Here is a 19,071-nt window from a genome sequence, read left to right as displayed (position 1 = left end):
GAAAGAAGTAAGGGAAATGAGACAACATTAAATAAAGCAACGCTAAATCTGCTGGGCGCCACTGAGAACCAAGTGTACTGGGATGAGATCAGAAGGTGTGCTAAGGGAGAGACAGCGCTCTACCGAGGAGTCCGGAGAGGGGCTTTGGACATTGTGTCGCTACTGATCGAAAATGGAGCAAACATCAATGATGAAAGCAACGGAGAGACGGCGTTATTCGGGGCAGTCCAGACATGGAACGAAGGGATTCTGTCACTTCTCATCAAAGGTGGAGCTGACACGAGCGAAAAGTTCAACGGAGCGACATTATCATCATCAGCAAAGGGGAATGTGAAGACTGTGCGCCAACTGATCGACAGCAGCCTAGATCCTTTTGGGACAGCTGCCTCTGGGTTGACAATACTGCATTTAGCGTCCATCGCTGGGAGCACGGCGATTCTGGATCTACTTCCCGATATCAAAATGTGTCTTCACGAAAGCGATAATGAAGGAAGAACAGCACTCCATATGGCAGCTCTCGCAGGACAATATGAGTCTGTGAAGAGACTGCTCAGCTCTGGAGCAGACACTTCTATTCGAGATCGAACCGGGAGGACGGTACTACACTATGCGGCTAGAGGTGGGAACGCGGTGGTTGTGAATTTTCTTATCGATAGTGGAATGAGTGTCCACGAAAGGGATGAAGGAAAAACAGCGCTGTTCATGGCAGTGCAGGGCGTGGCGAGGCTTTAGATCCTGTGGTGTTGCAGGATTCAAAGCGCCAACCTTAATTGGACAGGTAACGGGGTTGCCATGTTTGGCGGTCGCAATCAACAGGAGGAAAAGGCAGAAAAAACAATCCCGTCGCCCTACAGGAAAGGATTATCCGCCAAAAAGACCTGGTCTTCATAACTGAAAACCTGAGCCTTGGGCTCGGAAAATGCGGCCGCCCCCTCGTCCACCTCGCCCTGCATATGAGACTCGCGATATAATATAGCATTTAGTCGATAATCTCTTTTAATGGCCAGTTCAAGCCCTCCTGTTTCTGCTACTAGAGAAACACTCTAGGATGCATTCACTCCAATTGCAGAGAGACTAGATTTAGGTCCGTCCAATCTCACATTAGGCCATTTGTCGACGACCGTATGAATTTACACCATTCCCCTATGCCAGGTACGTAGACGTTGGATATGAGGTGTCTGGATGAAGCGGCGCCCTAAATTGAGACTGAGTAGGACTGCGTCGATAAGACAAATGGCGTGGAGCTCTCCGAAGCAATTAATTCTTTGCATCGTTAGGTGCTAGGAGTCGAGAGCGCCGTGCATAAGAAATTTTAGGCAGCAGCGCAGGAGCAGGGACTCGCCAGGTTCGCTGAGGATCATCTGAAGCCAATGCCCTGGCGTGAGAGGCAGGTTTAACCAATCTCTAAATGGCCTGATTAGGCCCCTCTTTGTAGCTCCAGGAGCTGCTCATGGGGCGCTCAGGGGCGCTCAGTTAAAGCTCGGGTAAAAGCAGCCTTCGCTCACCCTCTAGGATCAAACCGTATATGGCAATTGGGTTTTTCGTTCTCGAGTAATAGAGGTGGTGTTTGCTTGAAAGGCTGGAATGAGAAAAGGGGGTGTTGTCATTAAAGATACACTATTCCATTATAGACTAGCCTCCCGGCATACTTTCCATTTTACAATTTTTTTGCGACTTGATGCGTCTCTGGCTGCGCTCCGCAGTCTCGTCGTAAATGGCGACCTCCAGGGTTTCAAAGCCGCAATTCCCTGTACTCCGGACGAGTTCCTGTCTCTCTCAAAGACGTCATCCCCAACTCAGATGGCCCGACTCACATCCTCTGATGATGAGAGTGAGTCGAGAACCGCTGCAGTCGGGTTGAAGAGCGAAGCGAGACAAAAAGGTCAAGTCAACTCCGCAACTTCTCCTACCATTGATTCTTCAATCTCTCCGCAATCTCCCACTATGGGCAATACGCCTTCTCAGACCACTGCGGGAGTCCCAAGTCAAGGGGGCCCAGAAGATGTTACATCGTCGACTAGCGATGCTGCCGGCATCATGGCCTCCGCCCCCGCGGGCTTGGGGAACAACAGACTCGCCACGGGTTTTCGCACAGCACCACCCCGTCCAGCCGCTTCTGACGAGTCGCAGCCCGGGATATGCGAACGCGACGGCCCCCTGAACCCTTCGATACTCTCAGGAGATTCCGTAGATGATGCCATCGAGATTTCTGACAACGAGCAAGAAGAGTCCGATGACGGCGGCATGGTCATTAACATTGACCGTACCCAACATCATCACTTCTCTGATGACATGATCCTTGATCACGATGAGAGGGAAGGGGGAGATACGGAGGAAGAAGAGCAGGACGAAGAAGAGGAGGAGGAAGAGGGAGAAACACATTCAGAAGCGGAGGGGGATACTGAGTCTGAGGCGTCTACAACAGAGACAACACAACCCCTTTCTTCTACCGAACGGGATGCTCACGACCAGTTACAGGGCGATCTCGAGAGATTCTCCGGCACCGTTACGCGCGAACTCCCCACCCATTCGACAGCGGCCGACGCCCCCATACGATCAGGCCCTCTCCTTGTTGATCTGAGCCCGGACGAGCTTGAGCTGCAATTGAAGTACGCTTTCTTCCACGTCAGCCTCAAGAATATCGACCTCAGTCAGCCTGCTGTTTGCCTGAGTTGTCTCCAAAGCGGTCACGCTGAGCGAGATTGTCCCGAGATGACATGCATTCATTGTTCTGCCAGCCACTCCAGCCGCCTCTGCCCTCAGCTCCAGCGGTGCTCAAAATGCCGTGACCGTGGACACAGTGCGGAGTCTTGCCCTGCAGGTCTGAAAGTCACCACCATCCCTTGTGATATTTGTGGCACTTCAAATCATGTGGAGCAGGCATGCCCTCAGCGGTTCTTACCATCTTACGGGACTTCAGATACTGGTCCTACCAAACTCTGGATCTCTTGCTGCATCTGCGCAAGTAAGTCCCATCTCGTGGGTGACTGTCCCCGAGCGAACCAGGCCGCAGCAGCAAGATGGTCGTTGAGATCATTTGCTCCCGACCAGATTACCAATCTAAGTCTTGCTTCCGGTATGAAGCAGAGGGAAAGAGAAGTGGCCAACCGTGGTCTGCGCCCAGAAGGGCTCAAGATTAGAGGTCGTGCCGCCCTTCACAGTGCGCGCAGCCCCAGTGGCAGACAGCCAGTGGACAGTTCGGATAGTGACGAGCAGTTTTTGGGGCCACGAGTTCGAACTCGTTCCATGGCAAAGCGTGGCAGCTTGACGTTCGCAACACAGCCACCGACAGAGAGGTCGTCAACCACCCAGATGCCGAAGAAGGCGGTGCTCCTGGCGTTCCTCAAAGCGATCAACCAGCAAAGAAAGTCGTCTGGCAAAGGCCGGATTGACCTGATGTACGCAAAGAATGGGTAAGACTTTTACCTCTATGTTGTGTGACTTCGAGTGCGGTTGCACTGTTCGCTGACTGATCGTACAGCTATATTTCCTTCGTAGACAATTCAGACGGGCAAAACTCGAGGGTCATCACCGGCAACGCGAAGCAGATTGAGGTGATCCAGAAGTGGTCAAGGTAACGTTTACTCAGATCCAGGTAACAACAACCAAACAGCTGACGCAGGGTACTGCCTACTAGGTCACGGCGTCCAGGCGAAGCATATCTTGTTTAGGAAACAGCAAGCTTCCGCCGGTAGAGGACGCGGCGACGGGCACCGCGAGCAGCTGGTTTGGCGGACCGAGAGATCGAGGACATGGACGGCGGTGCTGGCGGACGGGCCTCCTCACAACAACAACAACAACATCATTATCATCATCATCATCATCACCACCACCACCAACCGGCCACAGAGCTCAGATTTGGTGGCAGGCGTCGAGAGGAGGGCGAGCCGACACACCGCGTATGTCCGTCCTAAGGGTCACGACGAGCTCGTGAGAACGTGCATTATACATTCAGAGCATGAAACCGGCTGGCATAGGCTTTGATGGTCGCGAGGCTGTCTGTTATTAGTCTTTGCTAGCGTCAACGTCGAGGATCTTCTTTCACCGACTGGATACTCCAGAAGGAGGGCTGGGCACACTCATGATCTTTCCAGCTTGGGTACAAGAAAGCCAGGCTCTTCACGGCTTCCGCCATCGACTTCTTCGGGTGGAGGCATGAATACTCAACCGGGGAGGATTACCATGCAAAGTGCGTGTTGATCGCTCTCATTGACGCCGGTTCGAGTTACATTAGTTACACAACCCCCTTTTGTCCCGGGTTCTAGCCATCTTATGCTCTTTTTCCCTTGCACCTCGCTGTGACCGCATGTTACCAAGTGATTGATGTGTTGCTCTTACAGAGGGTGATGCCCAAGACCTTGCACCAGTGTTTCTCTCACAATATCGGCTGTAAATTCCACCACGCGTCTTCCTGGCCAAGATTCTCACCAGTTAATCTTCCTATCCATCATCAGCTGGCTGTTGTCCCAATTTCCTTCCTTACTCACGCTCGGTTCCCTTGGTTGGGAGCTGTCGTGGGCAGCGGAAGGCTCTGAGGGTGAGGATTGGGCCTGCTCACCACCATTTGCATACTCTAGCATCTCCACATCTCCGCCGTTGCTGAATTTCTGAGTGGGTGGCATAGCTGTCAGCTGACTTTGGGGCTGGTCTGTTGGTCCCAGGGAGACAGGAGGTGCCTCAGGGGCCACATTCACAATATCTCGCTTGACCGTCTCCGCTAACTCATCAATCCGATCCGCATCCAGATAGATCAAAAGGTACGGGTTCGGGGGCGGATTCAAGCTACTGCCGCTAGCTGGCTGTTGTTGGCCTTGGGATTGGGTTTGTGCGTAGGGATTTCCAAAAATCTCGTTCAGATTCGAGACAGTGGAGACGCGATCGTCATTGTATTTCCGCCATACCTCTTTCTTGTGGTCGAATATGTACACCCAGTAGTGGCCTCCACCAGCAGAACCACGGTGGAAGAACGCCGCGTGGAGACGGTAAGGGTGTTTGCGCATGTCGACAAAGGATTCTTTGATCTGTTGGGAGAGGTGGGATACGCGAGCACGAATTTCTGTGATGGAGAAAAAAGAGAAGTTAGGGCTTCATCGTTTGGTAGAGATCAGAGGACGGGAAACCCTTACCTTCAAGCTCAGAACGAGCATTGTCGGCTAAAATACCGAGAGTCGTGATGGCGTTTGGATTCACATTGAGTTCGCCTGATACTTGATCCCCGGGTACTTCGGCCAGGTATTCCAAAATAGCCTTTGCATCTTCGAGAAGACCAGGAACATCTGCAGATTTGCCCTGCGTATGGTGTCAGCTTGCAGTCAACTCATGAAGGGAGGGGCGTGTTGTCTTACATATTTTTCCTCAAGCTCATCTCTCCGTGCGACAAGTGATGTCAATTCCTTCTTAATCTCCCATGTCTGCTGTCGTCTTTGCATAAGATCAGAGCCTGGTGAACTTTCCAGGTATCTATCCATGTAGATGGTTTCTGGAACATCAACATGATAATTTAGCTTCTCTTGACGTTTTGTCTCGTTGTTCCATGACACTCGGTCCAAGGCTATGCTCAACACCGGCGGCAGACTGGCGATTGCGGTGTATGCTTTTGCGCCATCTTGCGCATCTTGGAGATCAAACTCATTGTCAATCGCAGCATAAACATCAGCAGGCCGATGGAACACACGGGTGATGATATTGAGAAACGGTAGGGGCGCTGGAGCTTCTTTTTCAGGTTGGCTATGGACCACCTGTTGCCCGAAGAATAGATCATGTACTTCATCGCGTTGCTCTCCCGACTTGTCAAACCCTGTGGGGCGCATGGCATAAGACAGCTGAATGATGCAGTGATTCATGACCTCGGTAACATCTTGTTGACGTGCATACTCTTCCAGGGTAGTTGTCGTACTCTGGACGGGTTTCCGGGGAGGTACTGGCGGCGGCTTTCCAGGTGGTGGCGCGTATTTCAACAACTCCGGATCTATGCCAGATACAGTCACTGCTCCTGATTGAGCATTGGACTTAATTGGAGGTGCCGTTGTAAGCGGCTGCCCCGTCCAAGGAGACATGGCCACTGATGTTGTCGTAGGGTTAAGAGGGGACACATTCTCCTTGTTGTCTGACATTGACATGTGTTCGTTCTTCTCCACTACCACATTCCGATCGCCGTCAGAAGTTGATACCAAAGTAGCATCACTAGCACTGTCGTTCATTGCAGGTTCATCGATATTTTGCCGGTCAGTACTTGCGTCCTCCGTAGCATCCAACTTCGAAGCGTCGAAGTCTTGGATTATGTCAATGTTGGTGGCACTGTCGTCGGTTGGAGATTGGATAATTATCGTGTCCATTATCCCATTCGCCTCAGAGTCAAACAGAGGCGATGGGCCCGAAACAGGCAGCGTGCCAATGGAGCCTAAACTGGGCCGCTCACTTGACTTGAGTGTTGACCTTCGACGCATCTTTTCTTTAACACTTTCGGTCTCCAGGGTCAATCGAGCGAGCTCCTGCTCCGGCTTGATGGATGAACGGGGTGTTTGTATCATGCCGCGGAACAGGGACGCCAGGCTGGCCACAAATTTCTGCGCAGTTTGAACCTCCTTGACGCTAACCTTTCGCTGTCCAACACGCTTTTGCTCCATGCTCCTCTCGTCCAAGGGCATCTTGTAATCATCGAAGTTGAGAACCAGCTGTCGCACCTCGTTCATTGTAAACAGGAACTGTAACAAGCTGTTCAAATAGCAGGTATTCCCAATATTTTCCAGTCCAACCGGTTCCTCCGGCTTGCCCTGAGGTTCTTGAGGAGCCCTGCTGTGTAGATGATCCAACAGGATTGAGCTATTCCGACCTTTGGCGATTGCGGCGAGGGCTCTATTGTAGTAATCCACGCTGCCAGGATTTTCTTCGACGGCTATATTGTATTGATAGAGGATCATTTCATCGTCAATCTCGCGGTTGTCGATCTGAAGGGCTTGGTAGCCTTCGGCAGGCTCCATCTGGTTATGAGTCTCGTTGGAAAATCCTGAGTCGATCCAGGTGGAAAGAAATTGGCTTTTGCGGTGTTGCGCAATGAGGCGAACGGCTTGAATGGCTTGCTCTTCTAGTGCTTTGTTGTCATTTGTCTGAGACAAGGATGAGCGCGGGTCAGCTGAAATATAAGGACGCGACAAACCTTGACAGCAAACAAAGCTTGGATGTGTTCGTCTTCAATTGTGGGATCCGCATCTAGAAAGGCAAGTGCTGACTCGTAGCTGTCAATGACTGTGGTAAAATTGTGAGTCCATGATCTCAACCGATCGAGAAGCGCGCGACTCACTGTTCAACGCAGTGTCCATGATGCGTTTACTGTCACGATGAACACCTATGATGCGGAGATAATCTCTCAGTTGATGTTCGTGGGCTGGTGAGTCTGCCAGTTGAGCTGTGAATGAGCCGATAATGTCCTCATCGCTGACCGGACCCCCAAGCCTGTTCAGATGGAAGGCTTTATATGCTTCATCCAACATTTCTGCATCATACTGGCCCCGCGAGGTCTCCAATACGACTTCAGTCTCCAGGACTTCGCTCTGACGCTGATTTCCGATGTACTTGAGGTTGCTGAGATACACATGTGCATTTGGATGATCTGTTTGCACCTGCCAATGGTACGCTTTGGCAACAAGGTGATCAGATAAATCCATCGCACACCCAAGAGCAGTGAAAGGACTACATCCACGTTAGCTGACCCCACGACAAGAAGGAAGGGCGTTGTCCGTACGGAGTTCTCATTTCGGGAGAGATTTTAGCAGTTCTGCTGCCAGGGTGCGTATCATCTGCCATACATTAGCGCCTCTCGACCAGATGCAGGTAGGCGACTCACAGTCCTGACACCCAAGGACCCGTGAAAATTCCCTTTCAGAGGGCAAAGGAGGGGTGACATCTTGCAGTTGCTGTCGTTCTTCATAGGGGCGCGACAGAAGGAGAGCTGTCAATTCGTGTTCGGCATTATCTAACCAGATGTTGACGGGACTCTGGAACGGTAGGTTTTCCTCAAAATTCGGTTCTGGGACCATCCAGCAATCCCCGGGCTGGCAGGCATGGTGTCAACATACGTATCTTCAAATCTGCAACTTCTCCACCTACCACAAGCTGGAACCCGAGATGCTCCAGGACGTCCTTGCAGGCATTTCCCTCTGGCCCAAATCGAACAATAAACCTTCTGTTTGACAGATTGATTGACCTATACTTAGGATCATCTCTTGCACGCCAGGAGTTCCTCAGATATGCTCGCAGGTCTAGCAGGACATCCGCTGGCCCTGGGTGTCGCATCCCCTCTGTATGCCCTTGTCGTTCGCGGAAAGCATCTTCTGTTCTCTGGCGCAGCAGCGAGGGGTCGGTCAGGGTATGAATGTCGCTCGGACGCAGGACCGGCAGGCTGTAGCGGACGGTAACGGTGGCGGAGCAGCTAAGTGAAGAACATCTGTAGGTGTATATTTCATCTTGAGAGTTCGGACTCCTGCGCTGCCACGCACTCCTTTCCAACGGCTCTTGAAATCCTGACCTCACCAGGTGATGCAGAGGATGGTCAACGGTCGGGCAATTACCATCATTGAATCTAATGGTGTAATCGACCTTGACATGAAGATGCACGCGGCACACCTGGCAGAAAGCTGCAACGCTCCATATTGACTGCGGACCCGGTCTCTCATCCAACGCGGGAGGTTCAGATTGTCTCGGCTTCAAACCAAATTTGTGCCTGCAGCTCTGAAGCGGGAGGAGGTCTGCCAAATAGGCTGCTTGAGTGAACTTGAGAGGAGAATCAGCCAGCAGGTTTGGAAGGTCTTCGGAGTCTCGCCATGGCTCGTAGAGTGTTAGATCCTCGAGGAATGCCGGGGCAGTTCGACCTGTGGTATCTCGTTACTATACACAATCCCTTTGCTCTTGATCTCTTGTCTACGCACCAGATCCTCTGATCGGCGCAATGAAGGACCGGATGTTGCCTTGCACGCCGGCCATGCAAGTCGGTTCGAAAGCGATCGGCCAGCTCTCCGAGCCAGCAATGAGGGCGGGCGTGCAAATGTCCTGTCGCCGGATCTAGACAAAGCGGGATACGTATGATCTAGGGTCATGCGAGCGAAGGAGGTTTGGGACCGAGTGACTACTGAGATGGATGGTTGAAACTGGGATTCGAGCAAATGAAGCAGAGAACTGAACTAGGCCTTCCCCAAGACCGTCACCCACGCAGTCTTCTGTCGAGCAGTGACAGAAGAGGCGTCAGACAGTCTAAATCATAGGTGCAGTCAATGTGCCAGGTATCAGAAGAGCCCAGGAAGTTCTGCCATGACTGGGGAGGAGCGTGTATTCGTAGCAGCCTGCGAATGGCAAAATGCATATGCAACTCGAAGAGCCCGTGGATTCCAAATCCGGGGGGGCGCGTAAGGCGGCGCCGCTCCCAATGCTTCCATCACCAAAGGCCCTGGAAATCTGCTCGGCAGACCTGCCGCTATGATACAGGCACCTAGCATTCGAATCGAGAGGGCGCCGCGGTCTATCTCGTACCTGGTAGGCTTCATCAGGGTGGCATATACCTCGTTCTGATGGAGGGCACGAGGCTCCGAGGCTTAGCTGGCCGGCTATTTCGCAATCCATTTGGGCTAGTCCGTGGGCGAAGGGAGTTTCTCGCGCCTTACTTTGATGCGGTTCTGAACTACAATTCAGCCTCAGCGAAGATGTCGCCTTCCTATCCCCCGTGATATGGTGATCGTGGCCCTGCGTTGTTACCAGAAACACTACCAGTAGCTGCTGATGGATCCTCTGTCAATTGCAGCAGGCTGCGTTGGCCTTCTGTCGAGCATCGGAGCCTTGTCGAAGAACCTGGCTAGTTTCGTCACGTCAGCACGTCAAGCACGCAGAGATGTTGATGGGTTTTACAGAGAACTCTCTTCGCTTGGTCTGTGTATTTCCACCCTCAAAGACGAGACATTTCAATTTCCAGCTACCCTCCAGAACCAGCTTCTTGGTGTTTTATCTAATTGTGGTTTGGTCATTGAGGGTATGACGAACATCATCGACAAACACAAGGCTGGCAATCTTGGACGACAGATACAATGGTCGATGAGCGACCGCGATGAGGTTTGTCGGTTGCGTGAAAGACTTGAGGCGCATAAATCAGCGCTTGAGATCACTCTTGAACTGGCAAGCTTGACCGTGGTTACTTCTATCAAGGATGACACCTCAGAGATTAAAGCTGAATTGGCGGCGCTCAGGATACAGGTCATGCAGCTAAGAGACGCCCAGATCGAACCTAACCCTATTCTGCAGCGATATTTGAATGGGACGATCGCATATACAGAGAGCGTGGTTGACCCTTTCGAACCTGCATGGAAAGATGAACACTCTGTCGTCGTCTGGGACGAAGAGCCATCACTACCGGCACATGAGGGTATCCAGACAGAGGGAGAACTTGAGCACACAGATCCACAGTCCGTGCTCGAAGCAGTTGAACCCTTCGGAGTTGCATGGGAAGATGAACACTCTGTCGTCGCCCGGGACGAAGAGCCATCACTGCCGGCACAGGAGGGAATTCAGGCAGAGGAAGGTCTTGAGCATCCAGACCCGCAGTCCGTGATGGAAACTCCAGTTGAAGGGAAACACGGACGTGCGATAGATACATCGCAACCAGGAACCGGTGAATCGGCTCAGACCCACAAATACATTGATTCATCCTTCGATGGGACGTCGGCACCGGCGAATTACACCCCTTTGGTTGATAGCGCTGTCGTGTGCAGGAGCCAAACAAGGCAAACACGCAGAAAACTCGATTACGAGCTCTATCTTTGCCTACAACGGACCCCTTGGGACCTAGGCAAAATATGTGATCTTATCAATCTAGGGGCTCGTTTGTCGAAGGGGCGTATAGATTTCGGTCGTCACAAATTTTTCTCGAATCTAGACAGGACGAGACTTTTCCTAGACCATGGACACAGCATACCAGACCAAGAAACCGCTCTTCTCAAATATTTGCAAACGAGTTGTTCACCAGATAAAGATCTCACAGAATTCCTTCTGAGCAAAGCCGACATTCACAAAACCGTCACGAAAACCATGATTAAGCGGTACGCGTGGAATCAAACTGCAGGCGATACGGTTTGCCATATAGCTGCAGCAAGACCGGCTTGCTGGTGGCTGATACCTTTATTGGGCGAAAAGGGACTGAAGGTCAACGAAAGGAATGCTGAAGGCAAAACACCATTGGATGTTGCCCTTGATGTCGGTCTGCTAGAGCCAGAACATTTCCCGTCGCAAGGAAACATGTCGGTCTTGCTAGCTCTTCGAAAGCTTGGAGCAGAGTCTACCTACGATAAGAATCAGCTCCGTCAAAAAGCATTTGAGACCATGATGGTGAGTCTCTGCAAGTACCGCGATGCGAAGAGCTCGCTCGCTGGGAAGGTCGCTCTCTTCCACAACATGACCATCAGGACCGCGAGTTGTGGCTGCAAGATTGGAAATTGCGCCCACTCTCGGTTCCTTTTTCCATGTGCGGCGTGGAGGCGTGACTGTTACCTGGAAAATCTGGACCTTTTTACTGCGTATGAGTCCGATGTGGTTGGAGTGGTATTCGGCAATATTTGGTGAGTTTTCAGGTTTCTATAGAAGAAGCAACTGTCTACGCCTTCACTCGCAAAGTCTTTGTCGGAACCTCGTATCTCGAGCCGTCTAATCTCTCTGTAGAATTACATTTATCATCTGCCGTTCAAAGCAGGCGGAAGATGTAGCTCAGGATAGAGAATGAGTGCGAGGTACAGCATGGTGGGTGAGCGAGGTGTGCGCAAAGCGGAGGAGTTGAGTTCTTATAGCGGCTCGAAGCACTTTCTACTTGCGTAACATTAAAACGCCAAGGCTGCGCCTCTCCGACATCTGGTGAGAGCTTCAGCGTGAGGGAGATCCGAATCATTCTCACATCTACTGCTCGGTCTACAGCAAGCCCTTCTACCCTTTCTCCGCTTCCAGCGAGTCGATATCGCCCTGCCTGAGCTACGGATGACTTGAACTTTGCTGCCCTCAACCCCAACAGCCAGGATCGCAGCCATGGGGGACTTGGTGGACCCGAAGCCCAATTACGATGTCGACGAGCCTGTTTACCAACCTCAGGATGCTCTGGAGATCTCAGCGCGTTCCGCGGCATTAACTGGTGCTGCTGGGCTATTCATTGCCTCTGTCCAGAACACTGTCGCGAAGGAACAAATCGGTGCCTTTGGAGTGTTTACACGTTTTGGCAGGACCATTGGTCTACTCAGTATGATTGGGATCTCTCCACCACAGTTGATACAACGCAAATTCTGATTGTTACCAGCGGCAATGGGAGGCACATTCCAGTTCGCAAGCACGGCTTCCGCAAACCTACGAGAAAAGAACGATTACCTTAACCATGTGATTGGCGGTACCCTTGCTGGCTCTCTGAACGGCCTCTGGAGTATGGAACGCACAACAGAATAGGTTGGTGTTATTGCTAACTGGCGGGTAGAGCGCTCAATGACATCGACGCTGGGCAGTGCTTTGGCACTCGGCACCGCGATGGGCGTGATCAGCTACACTGGCCGCTCGATGTTCGAATCGTCCTCAGACAAGGCCTTCGATGACCGGATGACATATAAAGAGGAGGCCAGGGCTCGGTTTAGAAGGCCTCTGAATGAAACAATCAACGAGCTGGGAGAAGGACGAGGTAAGATCGCTCAAAATGATGATCTTCGCAGGCGGCTGATTCACATGGTTTCAGGCATTTACGGACCAGGGTATGAGGAAAGACGGAAGCAGAGAATTAAGGAAAGATACGGCTTCGATGTCCAGCCACCTTACTACGAAGGCAAGGCCGCACCCGGGGCATGATTCGCAGCCTTCTCTCCCCCAAAATTGCAATTGGATTCGTGTATGAAGCTCGTGCCGGGGCCATTGTCGTAGCGACAAGGTTCCAGCCTGATACTCTTCACTGCGCAAGTCAAGGGAGGCAATCAGACATGTTACACCATTCGCAAGGCTGATTTTGAAAGACCAATCGACAGACTCAAGATCATTTGTACATAGGCGAACTATACCAAGATGTTCCGCGGGATATCCTTGCATTCATCTTCAAGCTCGAAACTAGAGGCTACCAAGTTAGCTTCTTCCTGAACAGAGCTCCTTCTCCATCATGTGGCTCACTCAAAGCTACTGCCTCAGGATTCATGTGGGAAGAGCAAACAAGCCACTGCGATTGAAGGATGGCCTGACCGATTGGGTACAAGGTGATGAGCCCAGCAAATGCATGTGCGTCAGTAAGCAAGTCTAACCAAAGGAGGAACAAAATCTGTCCACACAAGGGATTGGAAACTGCCTCAATTCTGGGATTCTGTTTCCAGTGGCAATAATTATGCCCTATTGCCTACCTCGCTACCTGGTTGTCCATACAAAATGGTTTGGGTGGCTAATGCTGTAACGACCAAGAGGTCCCGGTGGCCTCGAATGCATGCCTTCTTGCTCCTCAACAGAGGTGGAGCTGGAATCCCCTTATCCGCTGGTTCCAGTCAAATCACGCCACAACTTTGTACCAAATCTCAAATCCAAGAAATCATCAAGTGTGCGTAGAAACGTGCCCGACCAAAGTACGAGTATTCCGTGATTGTTCAAATCTCTTGGAGGCATCAAAGGGAAGGTTGCTCTGCTCGATCGTACAGAGCTAGTCAAAGATGAGTTTGCTAACAGCTGACTGAGTACGATGCTGCAATGGACCAGCATACTGGACGATCGGTGGAGGGGCTCTTGTTCTGGGCAAAACGCAAAGATGAACGATGATGACTGATGTGCCGATTTCCTGAGCTTTTGCCTTTTGGGTGGGCGGCTGGACCATCAAGCCATTTCGACATGATGATCAGGCAACGCCACTGGCCCAGCCACCGCAGTGAGCAAAGTGATCAATTACCCAGGTATACCCTTCCAACGGACCCCCGTCATGATCCAGCTAAGCATGTTTCCTCCTGCGAGTCTTCCCGTGGTGTCCTGCACGCCTTGATAGCAGTGCTCACTGCTTAGATAGCTCCCTTCTGGTTCGGGTTAAGAGGGTCGTCGAGGTTCGGGAGGCTGCCGCGCCTAAGAGATGCAGCTGTGCATGGGTGTCCAGTATTTGGCGGGGTGAGTGGTTCCTTCAAAGAATAGTTCATGTGGCTAGCGACGCAATCGCGGAGGAGCTAGCTACCACGAGAGCTGTCGACTTGGTTGATCCTGCAAGACCACCCTCGGCAATGCTCAACCGGCGATCGAGAAAGAAACCTTGGGTGCCCTGCCGTCGTATTGTCGCCAGGACCTCTGTACAAGTAGATAGGGTGCTTGTTGCAGGACAAGGCAAAGAAGACAAAGCGAAGGAGAGCAATTACATCACAATTGTCTGACGCCGGTGACGCTGGGAGTCGCCGTCAGGAGAACCCCTCGTCACTCCACCGCTGCTGCTTGAATACTCAGCACTCAATCTCGGCCCTCGAGCAGTTCGAGCTCATCAGCAGCTCTGTGCGCCAACCGTCTCGCCGCCAACCGCCGAGGGCGCCCCTCCAGCTGCTTCTAGTCACCCAGACTCACTTGGCCAGCTGCCAACTAGCCACCCGCCTAATCCCACCACCCGTGGGCGGACCTTCCCCCTCTCCTTCCAGGCTCTCCACTGGGCACCTGGCACCTGCTGCGATTCGACCACTTGTTCCCGCCGTGCCGGTGGTACTGGTGGTGCTGCTGGTGGTGCTGAGCAACATCAAGGAAGGGCCCTAATCCAAGCCTCCACCTCCCAAGGGAAACCCACCCAAAGCTTCCCAAGCGGGCACTGACTTCACCGTTTTTATTGCCTTTGACCTGTCCACCTCAACGTCGACGCTCCCGCCCGCCTTCGACTGCCCTCATCATCGCAACTCTCTTGACTCTGGTTCTTCCTGAAACCGACGTCATCCATTTTTGCGCCCGCCCGTCGCATCTCATTTCCCTGGTCTTGACTCCCCTCGTCTGAGCTCCCTTCCCAGCTTGGTTGCCATCCCGTTTGCACCTTTCGAACCTTCGCACAAACTAGGTGTGCTGAATCCTCGAAACGTTCTTGTCTGCTCCAAGATGCTGCTCACGACATAGCTCCCAATCGAGAGTCGCCGGTGTAACCAAAACTCGATGACCTGCAGATAGCTCCGCAACCAGCTTTCACGTTCCTATCCTGACCTTGTCACCATGTCCTCGAGGCCTATCACTCCTGTTTCACCCGTCCAAAGCGCTCACCCCGATGCTTCGATACACTCCGCGCGAGCACCGAGTGCTAGAATATCTTCTCGACCAGTATCCTATGTCGGCACCCAGCATACCGAGACCGTGTCACATCCGAACCACTCTCAAGCGGCTTTACTACAGGATCAATCCGCCGTAGCGCAAGCTGCCGACTTGCATGATGAAGTCGTCCACCAAAACCAAGAGTCCCCGGAGCTCCCGCGGACCAACTCGCACATGTCAGGGTCGCAGACTCTACTGCCATCGAGAGGTGGGACACTGAAGAAAAAGGCTTCCCTTCACAAGAGCGCAAGTCTGAAAAGGACGGCTAGCAAAAGGAGCAGCTATGCTGGTTCCGTGCGAAGTATGCCACTGGCCGAAAAGGAGAAGTACGGCGAGACCGAGGAGAGTAACAGCGTGTTCTACTGTCCAGTCCCGACCACCGGGAATCCTACAGAGCTTCTCGCAGCGCGATTTCAAGGTATACTTTGTCCTCTCTGGCTAACATGGTGGCTTCTCTGCTAATATCTGAAACAGCATGGCGTAAAGTCCTCAAAGATTTAATCAACTACTTCCGCGAACTGCACAAGACATATGAGATGCGAGCCAAGGCGCTCATGTCGACCTCCAACGTCGTCAACAACACCACTATACCTTCCAACTTCTTGACATCGGGTGGTTTGGGCGACGCCGCATACATCCTTCGAGACTTTCACAAACAAGGACTTAACGAAGCCAATAAGGCTCGAGACCTCGAGAACGAGGTCATTATTCAACTCACGGGTCTGCGCAGTGATCTTCAACAGAAGATTAAAGAGATCAAAAGCTTGTCTGGTGATTTTAAGAATTCGGTAGACAAGGAAAAGGAGGCCACCAAAAGGGCGGTCCAATCTCTCCAGGAATCCCTCGGCATGGTTGATCACGACGCAACATCGACGGGAGGGAGAGGTGACCCTTTCCTGGTCAAGATGGCGGTCGATAAGCAGATTGAGAAACAGATCGACGAAGAAAACTATTTGCATCGGGTAGGATGTTTTGGCGACTTGCGGCGCAGTACTTGAGCTAACATGGACAGGCCTATCTCAACCTCGAAGCGTCTGGCCGAGAGCTGGAGTCCATCGTGGTCGGCGAAATCCAGAAGGCGTATAATGTGCTTGCCGGCATCCTACGCCGCGAAGCCGACGACGCCTATGACACAGCTGAGAAGCTCAAGGATGGACCATTGTCAATGGCCAAGGACCATGAGTGGGACGAATTCACCAAGAATAACAATCAGATGGTGGACCCAAGAATCCCCATTCGACAAGTCTCTCACATTATCTATCCCGGAAAAGAACATCCCGCGGCTATCGAGGTGAGGAGCGGCATGCTTGAGCGGAAGAGCAAATATTTAAAGAACTACACTCCTGGATGGTGAGTACGACCTAGCACTGACCCTGCGGCTCTGGTTTACTGATTGCGCGTCCCAGGTACGTGCTGTCGCCGACACATTTACACGAATTCAAATCGGCGGACCGAATCGCATTCCAGTCGCCCGTCATGTCATTGTATCTACCCGAGCAGAAATTGGGCGCTCATTCCGAACTCGATTCTTCGTCACATAAATTCATGCTCAAGGGCCGACAGACTGGATCGATGCACCGCGGGCACGCTTGGGTCTTCCGAGCTGAATCTCACGAAACTATGTTAGCGTGGTTCAATGACATCAAAGAGCTTACCGAAAAGCGAGGCGAGGAACGTAATGAGTTTGTTCGCAGACAGCACGCTCGATCTCTATCTGGAAACAGCGTCAAACCGGCGAGCATTATCAGCTCGGAGGGCGAAATGGAAGACGATGAGGCTGATCGCGTTGCGTTTTCTGGCGAACAATCTGTGCGAGGAACGTCTGCTGATGAAGCTGCGGCCGCCGCGGCCGTCGCCGCCAGCGCCGGTGGACTCGGTGCGGCTGCGTTGAACGACATTGAGGACAACAGGTCTGAAGCCGGGTGGCGTCCTCCACAACGACCAGCACCAGGTGGGCGATTTCCATCTGATCTCAACGTTCAGCGCGGCTTACAAGCTCCGCTGTCCCCTTCTAGTGGAGAGAGTTCTGACCCAGACCGTGATGTCATAGCAGCAGCAGGTGCTCTACCAGGCAGCGGAGTACCTTTCGCCCATACCACAGAAAAGCATACGGATCTACAACCAGACGCTCACCCACCAGATGGTCCGACTTCGCAGATGAACACAACAAGCCAGTATGCGCCGGGCCACCATCCAAATATATTCCCCAATCGTCAGCCTCCCCCTTCCCATGATGGCGCAAGTCAATATGGCGAATGGATGGCACCGATCGCTGCAAGTGCGGGAGGCGCAGCATTAGCTGCTGGTGCAATGCATCATCACAATGAGCATCAGCAGGAGAAGCAGACTGAGACAGCTGGCCAACGCCTAGGCGGCGAATCAGCCATACCGCAGTATGGTGAATCCTCACCTCCCATACCCGTGGCCACTGCAGCACCAGTCGATGCACCGTCTGGGCCGAGGGCAATGAGCGAAATAACCACAGCGCCTAGCTCGGCTGCTGCGAACACCGTATCTTCAGGAACGGAGACGGGGACTTTGTCCACCGTGCCTACAAGCACAGGCCATGGCACGGCGACTGACACTATGTTCGGCGCCAACGGTGTGTATGCGGGCCCCAGGACATCCAAAACCGCGCCGACAGATTATGTCGTCAAGCCGGCGCAAATTTATGACAGTCAGAAGACCACCAGGGAATTTCATGTGCCAGGGGAGTTCCCAGCGACACCAGCTCTCAACGAAGATTCCAAGATTTACCACGACGTGGTCCAACATTAGAGTCGATATTGGGAGGTGGCACGTGGACATGGCCGCTTGTCGAAACGAGACGAAATGAGGGACGGTTCTTCATGGCAGTAATTGGGACAAATGCATCTTACGATCTGCGCATACATATTCCGCGGTAATAGTCGAGATTTAACGTGCAAGGTCCTACGTGTTTGCAGTTTTGAGATACCACAATCGTTACGGAAGTTTGGTTCGTTGCTGTCTATAAGGCACTGGAGGAAGCGCACGCGGAAGGCATCACAGTATGGTTCCCGCGCGGCCAGCAACGTTCGAAATACAAGGAGGAACACCGTCTTCTGGGAAAGGCTTTTGCATCGAAGGATTCCTGTCAACGTGGCGTTAAGCGGGTTACACTACAGTTGCCAATCGAAAAGTCTTGAAGCCCAGCCTCAATCTCTCCTTTCGCTTTACAGGACTACGATACATTTTCAGAGTCTTCAGATCCAGTTTTCTGGAACGAACCGAGCACCGTGGTAGGAGATGCTGCCAAAGCCTTGTCTCCTAGCTACGCGTCCCCAGCTCGCATTGTCAACGTCGAGTCGCCTTCATGGAAAGTGTAAATGGTAGAAGCCGGTCCGTTTATGCTTGCCAGACAATGCCTATTCCGACCCATATAGCGACTAACAGGAAGACATGTTGTGGTATTGGAGATCTACCAGTTTGTTCAGGTATGGTACGCCGCAGGCTGACATTGAGATGTCATGTTCGGGTCTGCAGAAGGCACTTTGACTTACACTGTTATCTACAGGAACTCCTCGGAAGGACATCTCGACCACCCCCGCATATAGGGGACCAGATCATTCGAGATTGGCGGAGGAGATACGAGAGTCGGGATTTCTCCACGATTGCTCCACCATGAATCGGGGCAAAGACGGGCACGACGGGTCCGCAGACGAGACTTGTGGGACGCCTTGAGGCTCACCGTACGTGGCCACCACAGAGGCTATATTTGACTGTCTTGGATCTCCAGCACCGGCAAGGACGAGAGGACGAGAA

At 52.4% G+C, this 19,071-nt stretch overlaps 5 protein-coding genes across 8 annotated transcripts; 4 read left to right on the top strand and 1 right to left on the bottom strand.

Annotated features, from left to right (window-relative positions):
* The first annotated feature begins 1,704 nt into the window (after window positions 1-1,704).
* On the top strand, window positions 1,705-4,268 carry PV07_11066. Of its 2 annotated transcripts, XM_016398458.1 has the most exons (3): window positions 1,705-3,413; window positions 3,482-3,574; window positions 3,638-4,268. In XM_016398458.1, exons 1-3 carry the CDS (start codon window positions 1,801-1,803, stop codon window positions 3,669-3,671), a joined length of 1,740 nt encoding a protein of 579 aa, XP_016243020.1. In that variant the 5' UTR covers window positions 1,705-1,800; the 3' UTR covers window positions 3,672-4,268. The 2 variants fall into 2 exon arrangements, with proteins under 2 accessions (XP_016243020.1, XP_016243021.1); XM_016398459.1 differs by having other exon boundaries at window positions 3,482-4,268.
* On the bottom strand, window positions 3,950-9,355 carry PV07_11065. 3 transcript variants are annotated; one of them, XM_016398456.1, is made up of 10 exons: window positions 8,925-9,355; window positions 8,107-8,867; window positions 7,844-8,051; window positions 7,742-7,796; window positions 7,301-7,689; window positions 7,157-7,245; window positions 5,346-7,106; window positions 5,127-5,289; window positions 4,488-5,056; window positions 3,950-4,440 (listed from the first exon to the last, which is right to left on the bottom strand). In XM_016398456.1, exons 1-10 carry the CDS (start codon window positions 8,977-8,979, stop codon window positions 4,432-4,434), a joined length of 4,059 nt encoding a protein of 1,352 aa, XP_016243018.1. In that variant the 5' UTR covers window positions 8,980-9,355; the 3' UTR covers window positions 3,950-4,431. The 3 variants fall into 3 exon arrangements, with proteins under 3 accessions (XP_016243018.1, XP_016243019.1, XP_016243017.1); XM_016398457.1 differs by having other exon boundaries at window positions 4,559-5,056; XM_016398455.1 differs by having other exon boundaries at window positions 3,950-5,056.
* Window positions 9,356-9,544: 189 nt separating this feature from the next.
* Window positions 9,545-11,598, top strand: PV07_11064 (uncharacterized protein; the record flags this gene model as incomplete). The annotated part of the gene is made up of 1 exon (XM_016398454.1): window positions 9,545-11,598. The coding sequence occupies exon 1, from the start codon at window positions 9,769-9,771 to the stop codon at window positions 11,596-11,598; it is 1,830 nt and encodes a 609-aa protein (XP_016243016.1). The 5' UTR covers window positions 9,545-9,768.
* Window positions 11,599-11,901: 303 nt separating this feature from the next.
* PV07_11063 (uncharacterized protein) lies at window positions 11,902-13,564 on the top strand. The gene is made up of 4 exons (XM_016398453.1): window positions 11,902-12,259; window positions 12,317-12,436; window positions 12,488-12,685; window positions 12,740-13,564. Exons 1-4 carry the CDS (start codon window positions 12,052-12,054, stop codon window positions 12,847-12,849), a joined length of 636 nt encoding a protein of 211 aa, XP_016243015.1. The 5' UTR covers window positions 11,902-12,051; the 3' UTR covers window positions 12,850-13,564.
* A 1,628-nt stretch (window positions 13,565-15,192) lies between these two features.
* On the top strand, window positions 15,193-18,066 carry PV07_11062 (uncharacterized protein; the record flags this gene model as incomplete). The annotated part of the gene is made up of 4 exons (XM_016398452.1): window positions 15,193-15,706; window positions 15,763-16,250; window positions 16,301-16,638; window positions 16,695-18,066. 4 exons carry the CDS (start codon window positions 15,193-15,195, stop codon window positions 18,064-18,066), a joined length of 2,712 nt encoding a protein of 903 aa, XP_016243014.1.
* Window positions 18,067-19,071: the final 1,005 nt, after the last annotated feature.

This window comes from Cladophialophora immunda, assembly GCF_000835495.1.
Source record: "Cladophialophora immunda strain CBS 83496 unplaced genomic scaffold supercont1.7, whole genome shotgun sequence".
Lineage (NCBI taxonomy): Eukaryota > Fungi > Ascomycota > Eurotiomycetes > Chaetothyriales > Herpotrichiellaceae > Cladophialophora > Cladophialophora immunda.
This window is presented reverse-complemented; position numbering and strand designations above follow the sequence as displayed.

What these genes read in the sequence shown, in the direction of transcription:
- PV07_11066 (XM_016398458.1), top strand. Translation starts at nt 1,801, where the DNA reads ATGGCCCGACTCACATCCTCTGATGATGAGAGTGAGTCGAGAACCGCT. An exon ending in CTGATGTACGCAAAGAATGG is followed by an intron (nt 3,414 to 3,481) that starts GTAAGACTTTTA and finishes CTGATCGTACAG; the next exon opens with CTATATTTCCTTCGTAGACA. An exon ending in GTGATCCAGAAGTGGTCAAG is followed by an intron (nt 3,575 to 3,637) that starts GTAACGTTTACT and finishes ACTGCCTACTAG; the next exon opens with GTCACGGCGTCCAGGCGAAG.
- PV07_11065 (XM_016398455.1), bottom strand. Translation starts at nt 8,979, where the DNA reads ATGGCCGGCGTGCAAGGCAACATCCGGTCCTTCATTGCGCCGATCAGA. An exon ending in TGCGCCGATCAGAGGATCTG is followed by an intron (nt 8,868 to 8,924) that starts GTGCGTAGACAA and finishes GAGATACCACAG; the next exon opens with GTCGAACTGCCCCGGCATTC. An exon ending in AAGCTTTGTTTGCTGTCAAG is followed by an intron (nt 7,107 to 7,156) that starts GTTTGTCGCGTC and finishes TCCTTGTCTCAG; the next exon opens with ACAAATGACAACAAAGCACT.
- PV07_11063 (XM_016398453.1), top strand. Translation starts at nt 12,052, where the DNA reads ATGGGGGACTTGGTGGACCCGAAGCCCAATTACGATGTCGACGAGCCT. An exon ending in CTCTCTGAACGGCCTCTGGA is followed by an intron (nt 12,437 to 12,487) that starts GTATGGAACGCA and finishes ACTGGCGGGTAG; the next exon opens with AGCGCTCAATGACATCGACG. An exon ending in CGAGCTGGGAGAAGGACGAG is followed by an intron (nt 12,686 to 12,739) that starts GTAAGATCGCTC and finishes ACATGGTTTCAG; the next exon opens with GCATTTACGGACCAGGGTAT.